The sequence below is a fragment of the Protobothrops mucrosquamatus genome, unplaced genomic scaffold (assembly GCF_001527695.2).
Source record: "Protobothrops mucrosquamatus isolate PMUCROS unplaced genomic scaffold, P.Mucros_1.0 scaffold275, whole genome shotgun sequence".
In the NCBI taxonomy this organism is placed as follows: Eukaryota; Metazoa; Chordata; class Lepidosauria; order Squamata; family Viperidae; genus Protobothrops; species Protobothrops mucrosquamatus.
The window spans coordinates 241,159-257,468 of NW_015386619.1; the positions used below are offsets into that span (position 1 = coordinate 241,159).

At 38.9% G+C, this 16,310-nt stretch overlaps 1 protein-coding gene across 1 annotated transcript in view; it reads right to left on the reverse strand.

Annotated features, from left to right (window-relative positions):
• MAPK11 (mitogen-activated protein kinase 11) overlaps nucleotides 1–16,310 on the reverse strand; it is a 43,152-nt gene that overhangs the window by 15,091 nt on the left and 11,751 nt on the right. The window contains exons 2-6 of the mRNA XM_015814676.1: nucleotides 11,963–12,092; nucleotides 10,378–10,436; nucleotides 5,475–5,586; nucleotides 2,125–2,154; nucleotides 1,974–2,021 (exon numbers count right to left, since the gene is read on the reverse strand). Of these exons, the coding sequence (XP_015670162.1) occupies nucleotides 1,974–2,021; nucleotides 2,125–2,154; nucleotides 5,475–5,586; nucleotides 10,378–10,436; nucleotides 11,963–12,092 (379 nt within the window). The remainder of the gene's footprint in view (nucleotides 1–1,973; nucleotides 2,022–2,124; nucleotides 2,155–5,474; nucleotides 5,587–10,377; nucleotides 10,437–11,962; nucleotides 12,093–16,310) is intronic.

Below are 16,310 nucleotides of genomic sequence, written 5' to 3' on the forward strand. Positions count from 1 at the left end.
GCAAAATTTTACCTACAATGGAAGACTGGAGATTGAAGGTTTCATATCTTGCTGAAATGGCAAAGATCTCAGCTTACCTGAAAAATCATTCAAATGAACAATTTTTATTGATATGGAGAAGTTGGATTGTTTATATTCAAAAGAAGCATAGAGTGGTGGAATATAATCTAGGTTTTTAATTAATTTGTTTTTTTTTATTATTTTTTATTATATATATATTTCACCGGTTTATGTAGGTCAATATATTTGGAGGAGTTAGAGATGTTGATATATGCTTACTTGTAGTTGAATATTATCCTGGGATTGGTTCGGGAAGTCTCGGGGGGGGGGGGGTTAGAAATATGTGTTACTTGTGATGTATAAAACTTTTTTTTTTTCTGTATTGATGAAAATAATAAAAAAATTTTCAGGAATAAAAATTCAAAAAAAAAAATCAGTAGTAATTTTGTCATCTGTTCAGGAGATTCCTATTTGTTGCTAATATATATAGCAGTTTAATCTTCTTTTTCAAAGGTTAGGCTTTAATTCAAGCAATGTAGATACTGTATGTATCAATTCTTTCATTTACACCTGCAAGGCCTGATGTGCAGCTATGCGCAATTACTTTAGATGCAATTACTGTTATGAATGAAGAACCAAAACTTCCAGAGCAGCCTATTTAATAATCAAGATGCTTCCTAGCACTTTAAAATTAGATAATTCTATGAATATCACGCTTTCTGTAAATCTTATTTAGCTTAGGGAATAATAGATAATGAATTGGAAGACACTTTATTTTTCCTTTTCCAACATCAGGATGAAGCAGGGGGAAAAATAGCAACACTATACTCTGTGTGTGTGTGTGAATATATATATATATATATAGTTTCCTACTATATATATATATTTATATATATATTTGTTTTCATAGATTTTCACGGGTACAGGTATGCAGGTCTTGGCGTATTCGGGTCTTTTCCCGTGTAAGTATGCTACATCACAGCCTTCTGCTCTGGACATCACATCACAGAACTCAGGAGATTACAACGATAAAGCTCAGGATGTTACAACACAGCCAACCACCCAGGATGTTGCAACACAACACTCAGGATATCACTACACCAGATCTCAGGATGTAATCACACAACCCATTACCCAGGTCGTTATAACACAAAAGATTAATGGTCACACAGCCAGCACCTCAACTACTCAGGATGTTATGAAACAGCCAACCAATCCACAAACAATGGCTCCCACACAGCCAACCAATCCACCTACAGCAACTAAGCCAGCACTCCACCCACCTCCACCAGTATTTATAGAGAGACAGCAGCTCCGATCACACTTTGCTCGCACAGGCACGAAGCCGAAGACCCCAGCCTGAAGATGATGAGTGGGACCTCGTCGAAACGTCGCCAAGATACTCTCAATCTTACACGGGAAAAGACCCGAATACGCCAAGACCTACACACACACACACAATCGCTATACATAGATATGTAGATAGATGGATGGATGGATGGATGGATGGATGGATGGATGGATGGATGGATAGATAGACAGACAGACAGACAGACAGACATAGACATACAGTCTAAACCAGTGGTTCTCAACCTTTGTAATGCCGCGACCCCAACCGGTCGTAAGTCGAGGACTAAACCGGTTGTAAGTCAAGGACTACCCAACCGGTCGTAAGTCGAGGACTTTCCCTGCCTAGGAGCGCCGCGCATGCGTGGTTCTGCCCCCTGCACCAGCCGAGGTGTAGCTGGCAAGCAGCAGAGACGGAGCAGGCCGACCACTAGCTGGCCCAGCCCAAGGGAAGTAAGGCACCCGCCGGAAAAGGGGAAAAAAATGGCGGACGAAAAAAATGGCGGACAGCCTTGCTTGGTGACCCCCGTGAAATGGTCGATCGACCCCAAATGGGGTCCCGACCCACAGGTTGAGAACCACTGGTCTAAACAGTACTGCAATAATCAAAATAGCATGAATCCTACCCTTAATTCACAGTCTTCATTTACAGCTAAGTTACTGGGTTTCAGGTCCTGAATCAGAATGAGAAGACTATTAAAACAGGGCTAAATTTAAAATGATGAAACTAGTCAGTGGAGAAGTACACAAAGCATCTTATCAGTGATTGAAACTTACCCGGTGAATGATTCCAGCAGAATGAATATACTGCAACATGAACAGAAAACAGGTAAGGTCAAAATCAGAAATCAGATAGAATTGAATGAACATGATTATCAGAAACCATTTGCTTTGACTTGTACTTTTCTACAAAGTAAAGATTTAGTTAGGCTACATTTATTTCCATTCTACAAACTCATAGTCAGGGCTTTTTTTCTCATAGAATGCCCAGAACAGAGTTCCGGCACCATTTTTGATGGAACCTTGTAGGGTAGGCAAGGCGGATTGTATAACGTGTGTGAATTCCAGCACCTTTTTTTTTTTTTTTTTTTTTTTTTTAGAAAAAAAGCACTGCTCATAGTAATGAATCAAATAAGGACTTGGGTTACATTTTAAATGGTGTTTTAAAGTGCAAATTCCGTCACTCTTTGCAATCCAATCTAGGGGCCTTGAGAATAAAGATTGCCAGTTAGAAAACTATCTCTTCTTGGAAATCAGAGAAAGAAAAAGAGAGTAAAGTTTTCCACAACAGATCTTCATTTCATGGCTGATAGGCTTATTTTAATTCCTATTCCAAAATGCATGGAACTTCAAAGTCACAAAAACTCTTCTCTATAAAGCTGCATATTCTGTGTCTTGTAAAAAAAATACTCATCAGCAAGAATACCATAGCATCACCATGGGAATGGATGTTGCTTATGTAGGTATTTGTGGGCATAGATATAGAGGATATATATGGATTTTCCAGTCATTTCAGAACAGCAAAAGCATATTTGGTTCTCAGTTTGTTGGGGTCCTGCAGAAGCACAAATATCTTTGTTCAGATATTAGAAATTGGTCTTCCTGCTTACTGCAGAGGGCTGCATTAGATTATACTTTGGGTTCTTTTCAAATACTCAGTTCTATGATTCTTAGTTCTACTGGATAGCCATAGCTAACCTCCAAGTATCAGATTTAAAAAGATTTGATGTCCAAATTGTCTAAACATCAGAGTATTAATAATCTTTAGTCAATACTGTGCAACATAAATGCCATTCTACCAAAATAATATAATGAGATATGTTTTACAACAATATAATAAAGGGAAAAATCAATTGATTTCCAAGTCAAAATATGACTCAATACATAATAGTATGTTCTGCATCATAGTGCCTGCCTTATGAAACAACTTTCCATGATTCAAAATACAGAATTGTAATGATTGTTAAGAACATAGGGAAATCTCAATCTATTTCTCCATCATCTCTCTCTCCCTCCCTCCCTCCCATCTATATCTCATTTAGAAACTGAACAGAGTTGCTATATGAGACAGAAGGTATGAATGGTCCTGATCTTGTGGGCTTCCAGGAATGCAATGAAGACTTGGCTTTTCCCAAGGCACTGGGGCCAGGATGTTGATGGAGCTGGCATAGTGGTTGATAGATGAACGTGAGTTTTCTTGGGACAACAACTGTATTGTTTATACCATTAAATAGTCTTTTTATTTTTAGAGTATTGTATTTTTAACCTGTTTGCTCCCCGGAATTCCTTCTGGTAGATGCACAGTTATGCAAGTTTATTTAATTAATTAATTGATAAAGTAATGTTGAAATGGCAGGCTTTGCATTCCATATCTTTCCAAATTAGATCATTAACCCTCAAGTTTGTAAGGAGAAGCACTGTAGTGTAATTAATTTCATTTTGTAATTAATAGATGAATAAAGGATAAAATAAAAATATAAATAAACAGCACCCCTTGATATAAAAAGCATTAAATATTTGATTCAACAGTTTTTGCTAGAAGGAGGGTCTCAAGTAAGTAAATGTGACTATTAATTCATTGGGTGTCAGTTTACACAGTGGAGTTAAAATTTACCAACTGAAAGATGTATTTCCAATTCCTTTCAAAAAAAAATTTTTTTTAAAAAAATACCCTATACAGGTAATCTTCGATTTATGACCCCAATTGAGCCCCAAATTTCTCATGCTAAGCAATAAAATTGTTAAGTGAGTTTTGCCCCATTTTACAACCTTTCTCACCACAGTTGTTATCATTGAAGTTGTTAAGTTAGTAACATGGTTGTTAAGTAAATCTGGCTTCCCCATTGACTTTACGTCAGAAAGTCACAAAAGGTGATCACATAACCCTGGGATACTGCAACCATCATAAATACATGCCAGTTGCCAAGTGCAGAAATTTTGTTCATATGATTATGGGGATGCTGCAATGGTCATAACTGTGAAAACCAGTGATAAGTCAGTTTTTTTCATTGCCGTTATAACTCCGAACTTCGAACAACAACAAATTGTTGTTAAGTCTAAGGCTACTTGTAGCTGTAAACAATAAGGACAGCACAAAGAAAAAGAAGAAAAAAAGTTCCAGTTTTATTGGAATTTCGGTTTTATGAAACTTTCTCCCACTGGAGGTGCAGATGACTCCTAGTCCAGGGGTGTCAAACTCAATTTCATTGAGGGCCGCATCAGCATTGCGGTTGCCCTCGGGGGGCCGGGTGGGTGTGGCCAGGGTGAGTGCAGCCTACTGGGTGGGCATGGAGTGGGTGTGGCCTACTGGGTGGGCATGGCCAGCTCTACATCATTCGCGTCAAGGGTGCCTGGGCAGGAGTGGGACAGATCTGAGGGTCTCTGGCAGAAGGGGGTGGGACCAGGGCAAGTGCCAAAGCATGGTCCACTGGAGGAGCCTCACTGTTCCTCTCAGGTCATGTGGGGGGGGGGGGCTGGATGGTGGTGCGGGCTGACCAGAGCCCTGGGCAGCAGAGGTTAAACGCCCAGCCTGGCCCTTGAGCCTTGTGGAGCTAAGACTGAATACGTTTCAGCATAGATGGCCACCACAAAATTGTACATTGGCTCCCGGCTGGCCAGGGCCAAGGCAGCGGGGGCCGTTCCCTCACTGTTTCCAGGATGGCTTCGCGGGCCACATGAAATCACTTCGCGGGCTGCATCTGGTCCTCGGGCCTTGTGTTTGACATGTCTGTCCTACTCTATAGGCATCTTCAAAAATTAGACTGGATCCTACAGCACTATCCTGGGACATGTATACAGACACCCTAAACTGAAGACCAAATATATGCTGGTACCAGAGGTTTTGTCTTCTGAGCTTTCAACTCATGCTGGAAACCATCTTCAAGGAACTTCTCTTCAGTGGTCCGGGTGACTGACCCAGGTTGGATCCTGCAGCATAATCCTGGGGCATGCATATTTGCCTTCATTCATAAGATTTCGAATGATGATTGTTACTATTTGTATATGAACTTTGTCTTCCTTTTGCTTTGAATGTATGGTGTGGTGGACTGCCCAAAGTCCTACTGGATTGCGGTGGACTACAAATACTGTTAAATAAATAATTAAATGAAATGTCCCCGTAGCTTTACCTTTAGTCCTCGAAGTAACTGATATATAAGAAACTGTATATGGTCATCTGTCAATTTTTGACATTTCACTATATTATTCAAGTCAGCACCCATTAAATTGGTGACAAGATACCTGCAAATCAAAACCAAGATTATGAACACATTTATGGTATAATTTCTTGTTAACTGCAAAATAATCCTCAGTGAGTTAACAGTCTTAATAGGTTTTCTTTTTAATTACAGCTCTAATGGTTTTATAGATTCAATCATTTTTCAACCATAATTGCTTTTAGAGTTGCTTTGAAAACTTTATTATAACTGTATATATTCCACTAGTACAATTTAAATTTCCAGGCTATGGATCTTACAAGCATTTGATACAACTAGGCCTGATTAATGGCCAAATTTGAAATCTTAATTGATAGAGGGAAATTAGAGGTAATTAAACACAACTGTGAAATCAGATTCAATGGTTCACTTCTGATGTAAAGAAGATTTTCTCCTGTTAGAAGGAAATTTTTGGCTCTGGTACACAGATTTTGGTGGAGGTTTAAGCCAATAGTATACAAGGGAAGGACAAAGGCAAGGGATAGTGTAACCTCCCTCACCCTCTAAAAAACTGCTTCAGAGAGGAAAGGTTATCTCAAAGCAAAGGTTATCTAGGACTCCAATTCCTCTCTAACCTAGTATTTAAAATAGTCATCAGATATGATGGGAATTAGATTCCAGAAATACGTATCTGGATAGCCATAAATTTCTCACTGCTCATACAGGGTAATATTGGAAAATAAATGTTAGGTTATCTAAGACAGGGGTCCCCAACACCCAGACCACAGACCAGTACTGATCCGTGGCCTGTTAGAAACTGGACCGCACAGCTGGAGATGAGCAGCAGTCAAGGGAGCAGAACCAAATACCTCCCCCCCCCGCATCTGTGGAAAAATTGTCCTCCATGAAACCGGTCCCTGGTGCCAAAAAGTTTGTGGACTGCTGATCTAGGAGAATAAAATGTCAAGATATTATTTATTTATTAACCCAGGTAAGGGACCACTAATCAATACTCTGGCTATATAAATTACCAGGCAATGGATTCCCAATTACTCTTTCAAGACACATCCCACCTTGGCTCAGAAAAGAAAACCATTATAATATATACTACTGGAAGTAATTTACTGCTTGTGTTAAGTATGTCCCATCAATGGAGGATTCAGCTCTAGACTCAATTGAACAGATGACTGATATTTCCATGGAGTGTCTCAATTTATACCTAAGGGTCTTCCACAAATGGCAACTGCATGGATCCAACTTCCTCATCACACAAGTGAGTTAGGACAAATTCTCCTCAAGCTGCCAACTGTATGTTCTACCAGCTCAGCTACAGCACCACTTAAACTATACAATTTACACTTTGCAGTTTGTACTGCTGTAAGTCTACACGTTTAGGATATAAATATTTTCTCATTCATAGGAATTCTTGCCTGCCCCTATTCAACATTGAAGCTTACTAGTAGAGTTCAACAAGGCACTCTTATAGGCAAGCCCCACCTTCTAGTCAATTTCACAATTCCTGTACTGTGAAATAAATAAGTAAATAAATAAATAAATAAATAAATAAATAAATAAATAAATAAGTAAGTAAGTAAGTAAGTAAATAAATAAATAAATAAATAAAGCTGCCTTTTGCAATTGACTGATGGTGAATTTGTCAATGCCAATGGTGTTCAAGTGGTGCTCCAGTTGTTTTGGGATTACATCTAAGGCACCTATTACTATTGGTACTACTTGCTTGCTTTTGTCATGAGTCATTCAATTTCTATTTGTATGTCTTTGTATTTTGTTTTCTTCTCCAGTTATTTCTCTTCTATTCTGCTGTCTCCAGGTACTGCCACATCCATTATCCAGACTTTTTTTGTCTTTCTTATCGACAATTGTTAAGTCCAGGATGTTATGTGGCAGGTCCCTGTCTGTTTGAATTCTAAAGTCTCAAAGCAAGTTAACTTTATTTTCTATGACTTTCTGTATTTTATGGTCCCACCAGTTCTTGCTTGCAAGCAAATGATATTTCTTGCAGGTCTTCCAATGCACCATTGCTGCTACTTTGTCATGCCATTGCTTGTAGTCAGTCTGTGCAATCTTCTTGCAGCAGCTTACCAGATGGTCCACTGTTTCTTCAGCTTCTTTGCATAGGCGACACTTACTGTCTATTGTTTTCTTTTCAGTTCTGACTTTGTATGCATTTGTCCTTAAGGGTTGGTCTTGTGGTGCCAGAATTAATCCCTTGGTCTCTTTCTTCTTATTATCTGCTTTCACTGCTATTTTTTTTAATGTACTGGCCATATAGTGCTTTGTCTTCCCATGCCTCCATTCTTTTCTTCATTTGGTCGTTTTTGTAGGCCAGTTTGGTCTCTCCAATAGTCAGTAAGCCTTTCTGATGTACTAGCTCCAGTGCATCTTCCTTATTGCCTTTCAGATATTCTTCAAAAGCCATTTTTTCTTCTTCAACCATCTGATGTACAGTACTTATAACATTCTATGCCCACCTATTTGCCTTGATAGGTAGAGTCTATTAATGTCACTGCATGGGTGAAGGGCTTGATTCATTGTCATTATTTTTCTGGTCTTCCTATCCATTGCTTTTAGTTCTGCTTGAGTCCAATCCACTATTCCAGCTGCGTATCTAATGACTGGAATTGCCCAGGTGTTGATTGCCATGATGATATTTCTTCCATTGAGTAACTAAAAGCAATGGATAGGAAGACCAGAAAAATAATGACAATGAATATTGCAGAGCCAGTTTCAAAATGCTTTACAGCAAGGGTGTCAAGCCCGATTGCATCTCAGGCTATATCATGATGTATCAGGATGTTTTTCACCCTGGCGAAGCCGGGGTGGGCGTGGCATGTGCACACAGTCTGCATGTTTGACATGCCTGCTTTACAGGGATTGAGGAATGCAAACAATATTACACAAACATACCTAAAGCAACCTATTTTCATTTTAGTTTACTACAGCATTGCAACATTTCTCAGAAGAGTAAACAGGTTGTTTTTCTGGGGCAAAAACAAGAAATACTGAATCCTGTAGCAGGCTAAAAACTATTCAATTTAACAAAAGGTTATGTGATAATAAAGTGGTTAGTTACTAAGATGCTCTAAGTCAGAGATCCCCAACCTTTTTGGCACCAGGTACCAGTTTCATGGAAGACAATTTTTTTCATGGAAGGGGGGGGGGAGGTTTCAGGATGATTTAAGTGCATTACATTTATTGTAAATTAAAGAAAGAAAGAAAGAAAGAAAGAAAGAAAGAAAGAAAGAAAGAAAGAAAGAAAGAAAGAAAGAAAGAAAGAAAGAAAGAAAGAAAGAAAGAAAGAAAGAGCAAGCAAGCAAGCACTTTATTTCTATTATTGTATTAGATCAGACCAGTGACTTTCTGCTTCTAAGAAAGTGGGAAGGAAAAGAGACAATCTTAAAATCAGTCTTCCAGCAAAACAAATCAAAGACCCAGCATGCTGAGGAAGTGCTGAGAAAGAGAGAGAGGGGTGGGTGGGTGGGTGGGTGGGAGAGGGAGAGAATCAACCCGGCACTGTGCAAGCACCCAGCAATCTTGGAAAAGGTGCAAATGAGAGAGGAATTCCCTTGGAGACACAGTGTTTAAGAGGAAATGTAGCTTCTCCCGCACTGCAAGCCGAGTAGGAGTGTGTTTGGTTTGCAAACTTGGAAAGCTGCACAAAGAAAGGAGGAACACACACACAAACACACACACACAAATACACCAAATTAAATCTTGAAAAGAAGGCAGGATGTTGTCAAAACACAAGGCACCTGGAGCATCAAAATAAAGGCAAAAATCTCCAGTTGAAGTGCAACGGACCCCAGCAGTCTTAGAAAAGGTGCAGATATGTGTGTGTGTGTGTGTGTGAGAGAGAGAGAGAGAGAGAGAGAGAGAGGGAGGGAGGGAGGGAGGGAGGGAGGGAGAGAGAGAGAGAGAGAGAATTCCTTGGAGAGATACAGTGCTTAAGGTGAAAGGTAGCTTCTCCCTGCCTCTATTTGCACCCTGAGAAAGACACCCTCACACACAGATACCTTGGGCGGGTCCCCCTCCAACAAGGCTTTGGAGGAGCCCAAGGTTGCAAGCTGGCCTGGCATGCATTTGTCTTGGAGAGTTCCATGAAGGGAGTGTGAGCCCAGCTGGGGTGTCAGGAGGGGAAGAGGAGGAAAGTGAGGAAGAAGAGGAGGAAGAAGAAGAAGCAGCAGGAGGAAGAGGGAGCAGGACCAGGAAGAGGAGGCAGAAGAAGAGATGGCAGAAGCAGCAGGAGGGAGAGGAGGAAAGATGCGGAGCTTAGATGTTGCAAACCAGTTGCAAGCACAGCCATTGGAGGACCTTGCACTGAGCAAGACAGCTTCTGCCCTGCCACCCTCCCGCCCTGCCCAGATCTCTGCAGACTTGCCGCATTCCTGGAGGTGGAAGACGCACTTTCAGCACACCTCCAGCTGCGTGGCTCAGTTCCTACATGCCTGTGGCCCAGTACGGTCAGCAAATGGGGGTTGGGGACACCTGCTCTAAGTGAGTTGTTTTCTTAAGCATCTTAATCCATTTAACATTTCTTTAAAAACATTTAAAATTACTGCCTTTACAAAAGAAGATTAAACAAAAAGATGATTCATCTTATAACATCCTACTTCCAGTAGCAAGCCAAAATCCCTTTTAAGGTTCTTCATATCCAAAAACTGTATTCCGATAGGTGTACTTCATCACAATTAAATATTATGAGATTTGATGGATGCAATAGAAAAAGTTAACCACATACTTCATTATATCACTGAAATTAATTCTACTTATAAACATTTGATTTTGGCTATCTAATGCCAATGCTACATATCCCAGTAACTTGCCAATTATCAATTTTATTTCAAACTTTACTTACACTTCGTTAAAATTTTCTATTGATGCTGCAGGTGTAAAAACATCTAGTAATCCTATAACCTGAAACAAAAAAAAAAGAATGTTTATTTTACCTAATGAAATGCATAGGGTACTACAGGATTTTACACTTTGCATTTGAAGATTTCTAGACAAAGACAACTGAGACTAGAAACAGAGGTTTGGCATACTTTAGTCAACAATATCGGTTGTATATAACTGCTGAATTCTAATTGCTAAGAGTGCAATTGTACTTGCAGGTTAATTAGGACTGATTTTTTTTTCTTGCATAGCTCAGATTTAGATTGTTCCCAACTCAGGAACAGGTTTTTAAGAAATATCTGCCTATTCATTACTATGCCTACATAACTCCTACCATGCTTCAAATAAGCCTCCATCTTTCATTTATCTTTTATTTTTTCATAAATTGTTATCTTATTTTGTACTTTTATTTCTAAATATCCCGTCCTATTTCTATGACTATAACAGTGAACAAAGATGTCTTGGTCGTAACACCTATGAAAGTGACATTTGTACATATGAGAACCAACTAAACCCCTTCTCAGTACGATCCGTAAGACGAAGATGTAGTGTTAGATGCCATACGGGTTTAAAACATTTATTCTGATTTGTCACTCTAATTTGCAATGTAACTATGATATGTATGCACCATCCTGGTTTTTCAAGATTGGGTGGAACAGGCAAATTTAATATGGTCTACCGAAAAAATAGGTGTGAAAGGACCAAAAGAAAGAAAGAAATATATGAGAACCACCCTTTTTTAAATGATCAGAGCTGTAATAACTGAACTAGGGTTTCCTGCCTGAGCAGGGGGTTGGACTAGAAGACCTCAAAGGTCCCTTCCAACTCTATTATTGTTAACTAGCTCTGTACTCCATAATTATTGCAAAGCAAACTCAGCCCTTTTTTAAGCAAGAAAAATCTTAATAAAATAAAACCTTTCAAGTGAATTCCTGTATATCAATTAGGCTATTTGATCTTACGTTATAAATGAACTAATTTTTTTGTGTGGTACCATTTGAATCGTTAGCAGTTGATTCTAATCCTGTAAAAAAAAAGTTCTACATTGTTGGTGAATGTTGTTGTTTTTGTTTTTTTTTGCATTTGTATCTCAAAAAAAATCAGCCTTCATCAAAACACTGCATTTATTTTGCAGGAATAATTTTTAAAAAATATCTTTAATGCTATGACTGTAAACTGCCCAAAATAATTAAAGCCACAGTCCTGGGGGAAAAAAGATTGAAAACAAAATGCAGTACGTCCTTATTCTTCGGTACTCTTCATTTACCAATATTCCAGTCCTCTTAAAAGGAACATGAAAAGATTACTTGAACCAAACTGCTCAGACCTGCTAAAGCCTGCTTCTATTAGAACCACAAACCCGATCTTCACTTGAATGTAAGGTTAGCTGAGGATACACAAGAATGCAACAAGCATTCAAGTGCTTCTGCTAAATTATCTTTCTATGTACGAATGTGGGATTTTCCGATTACTGCTTCAGTAAAACTGAACAAAAGACAAATTGCCATTTCTATTGGAGGTTTACATAACATGCTTTTTCCACTCACATTTTCATGTTTCATGTGCTTGAGTAATCTAAGCTCCCGGTAAGTCCTTCTAGCATGAATAAGGGATTGGAAAGGTCTTGAAAGCTTTTTGACTGCCACCTTCTGCCTTGTTTTGGTATCATATGCTGAACTGAAACAAAAATCAAAATATATTTTAAAATTCATCTCACTTTTTTTCACATTTCAAACTGAAACCAGCAATTTATTTTAGTTCTATTTTCAAACAGTTATGACTGTTCATTCTTTTTATGAAAAAAATGCAACTTTATTACAGAGTTTGACTTTATTTTGCACACTGTTATCATTAAACATTAAGCATCCATATATAATTGTGCTACTTAACTAGCAATGAAGCTGCAATTCTACAATATGCCTTTCTATCAACCTGTCTCAAACACATAGAAAGGGAATTTCCCAGAATTCCTCTGGATTCCTTTCTAGCTTCCAGTTCTACGGCACTGCAATTAATTTGAGTAAGATACTACATATTTTTATAAAGAGATCAGCAATTTCAGTTTAAAAGCAGATGTCATCAGAAACTGGTGATTGGGTACAGTGCATTTGGTCAAGGTGTCATGAAATAGCTTGTCTTGTTACCTCAATTTGCTTTGTTTCTTTTTCATCCCTGAGAACAGAAAGCCAGGCACTTATTCTATATCAGTGGTGGCGAACCTATGGCACGGATGCCAGAGGCGGCACTCGGAGCCCTCTCTGTGGGCACACATGCCGTTGCCCCAGCCTTGCCTCTCCCTGCGACCCCCTCCTCAGCAGCAGCCCCCCTGGAGGAGAGTCGCCCCTGAGGGTGGCCCACACGGAGCAGCACAGCCAAGGACATGGCAGCCAGGCAGCGTAGACAAGACTCTGCCCTCACGCCCCATCCTGCACAGTTGATGCTGCGTGGCGCGGGCAGAGGGCGTGGCCGCCATGGAGCTGCTGGGCTGCCTGGGTGATCTGTGGCGGGCCCTGGAGGCGGTGAGTGGCCCTGCGGGCAGGCGGGGGGGTGGAGCGGGGGCGGGGCCAGTTTTGGGGCACTCGGTCTCTAAAAGGTTCGCCATCACTGTTCTATATCCTCTGCAGTAAAGATAGAGACAAAGAACTCATTGAGGTTCTCTGCAATATTCGTAACCTCCTCAAACATCCATTTCAATTCTTTGTCCTCCAACAGCCAAGCTGTTCTGTTGCTCATTTTCTGTTTCAAATATATTTAAAGAAATTATTCTCGTATCCTTTAATAGTTTTTGCCATATGTTCTTCAAATATTATTTTTGTAGTCTTTATCATCATTTACATTTGGGGGGAAGGGTGTTGATCAGTGTTTGGGCTCCTTTTTTCCTTACAATTTTTCCTTTTCTGGAAGGATGATTTCTTAACTGTTATGGCTTCCCTAGTAAGCCATGTTGCCCTTTTCCTCCATTTGGTTGATCTGTTCTTCTAATGCAGAATATGGTCTAGCAGAGAATTAGTTACTATGGTTTTAATTAACCTTACTGTGAAATAATACAAGTCCTTTCACTTTTCTTTTTGGTGCCTTTTTTCCACGAGTTCTCTCATTTGTGAAATGTTTCTCTTGCTACATCATCAGTGAAAGTGTTGGATCTTACTAGCAGTTTTTCATTTGTGTGGTTGCTATGTGTAAGAGCATTAGAGTCACTGTTTCCAATTGGTTCTACAGCAGCTGCATCTCATAGCAGATCATGGATACCACTTAGAATTAAGTGTAGAGTTGCTTCCCCTCTAATTGATTTCAAGACTATTCTAAGGCACAATCAATCACTTACAATTGTTTAACAGTCTGGTTTCTTTGTCATGATCCATGCATGAATGCACCCAATCTATGCACAGATAACTGACATCTCCCATTGTTACAATAACTTCTCCTCTGCATGCATTCCTAATTTCTTGCATTCTCTCAGGATCAACTGTAATATTTTATCATAGGAATCTGATCTTCCAATGCTGTCTTAAACAACCTCTCTCCCATCTCATCTTTTCTTATGCTGTATTTAGGACAAATCTGTATTCAGGAATGACTGTCTCTCACTATTTTGCTGGGTTTTGTGTTCTTGTTCACAATAATTATTACTGCTACTGCTATTATTGCTGTTATTATTATTATTATTATTATTATTATTATTATTATTATTATTATTATTATTATTATTATTACATTTTGATATGGACATCAACTCCATCACTGACAAAATTGCTGGCTAGCACCCATTGGGTTTCTCTTACAGATCAATTTAAAAATTGCCCTTTCATGTTTTTGATTTTAGAGCCAGCATTCTGGTTCCATCACAGTTCAAGGGGAACCCATCTCTCTTCTGCAGATTCAACTTCTGCCAAAATATTCCCCAATGTCTTGTGAATCTAAATCTCTCTATAGCGTTCCTTAAAGTGTAGTCTTAGAAGTTCTATACTACGATCTGCTACTTAGCTATCTAGATAGATTGATAAATATTTATTTCTGTCAATGATTAGACAAAAAGAAATGTATAAAAATTAAAACAAAGTTTTATTTTTCTGTTCTCAGGAAAGGAATGGACCAAAGGGCTATCTCTTTCCCAGGACTATCTAAAATTGATCGAGATAGCACAGGATATCAGCAAACTTTGTAACAGGTAGGCAAATCAGCATACCACCTACCCATCTGTCATAAACCCTCATCATCTTTATGTATCTTGCCCCCGTGGAAAACTTATATACACATCCGGAAGGCACAATATGGAAAAAACAAGATAAAACAGATTAGCTCTAGGATGGCAAAAAATATGACAAGACTGTATATTCTTATTTATTCAACTTACATGCTGAATATATATTAAGGGAAGATGGACTAGAGGAAGATGAGCACGGTTTTAACAATGAGAAAAAAATATCGATAGGTTGCACTATGCTGATAACACTACCCTGATAGCAAAAACCCAACAGATCTGCAAGCTCTAGTAATAAAAATTAAGGAACACAGTGAAAAAAATGGGATTCAAATTTAATATAATCAAGAATACCATGGCAGCTAAGAAAACAAATAAATGGACCATTGAACAAATCAAGCCTGAGTTTTCACTTAGGGCACAAATGACTGGCTCAGACATCCTACTTCAGACATGACATGTAAAGATCTGGCTCTCTGAACAAAGTTCTAATTTTGGGAAAAATGGAAGGAAAGAAAAGAAGCTGATGAACAGCAGGAAAGCTGATAAACTCAGTTACAATGCACTGTTGGAAGACCTCAAAGATCAGGTTAGGTTAGGGAATCATTGCCGTAGAGAAACTATATGTAGTCACTGGGAGCCAAAAGTGACTTGGTGGCACATAATCACTCATTCATAGTTGTAGAAGGCAAACATAACCGTAACACCTTATGCAGAAAGGGACAATCACCTGAATGTAGCCAGTGAATCCAGTTCAGAATCAGAGAAATCTTAATTCATATAGGGGCAATAGCAAGTCTTTATAAATGTTCCCCGAGTTGATCTTGCAGGAACAAAATAACTAATGGAAAAAAAAAAAGAACTGAACTGTTCCCAGGTTCTCCTGTTCAGATTGCATTTTCACAGAGCTGTCCTGAATATCTGAATTAATGCTAAAACATTTCTGATATAAGAACCTTAGTTACGCTTTTGGGGCAGGGGGAACTATCCCAAGTGTTGTCGTTATTTTTTAACATTTGACACATAATAAATTTTGTGTTTTTTATAATAACTACCCAAAGATTATCCTCAAGTGATACCTCTTTCCCATCTACCTTGACAAATACCCAGAGAATCAGTCTCCTTAATTTGGCTTCCTATCTTCCATGTCTCCAAGGTAAGGTTGCCTTGGGAGCATCAACATCTGAATCCTTGGGAGCATCAACATCTGAATTCTGGGCCCCTGGTGAACAGATTGGAGCCTCTATTCATTAGAGAGTCTGCCACCCTGTCTAGATATATCAAATGCTAATTATGCCTGCCAAATATTGATATGCTTTAATGTAATCCTCTAATGTACATCATTAATTAAAATCTACCAATTTACAATGCTGTAAAAGATTGCTCCAGGCGCCACTGGCAGTAAACAAGCTTTCACTATAAATGCACAAAGCTTTGATCATTTAAGTTAACCTTGGGTGACTCAGAAACTTTCTTCATTGCAATCAGTAACTGGCGCTGTCATCACCCAATGCAATCCAAAAGCAAAACAATCAAGACTACGAATATTGGTCCTGTGCATGTTCGCTTCAACTAAGTGACCTGTCATGCTCAGAACTCTACGTATGTTGTATCAAATGTTACGTATCTTGGCAGAGACTGGTATTTCACAATCTGAAATTTAAAATTCTTTTTCTAAAATATATGTTGGTATC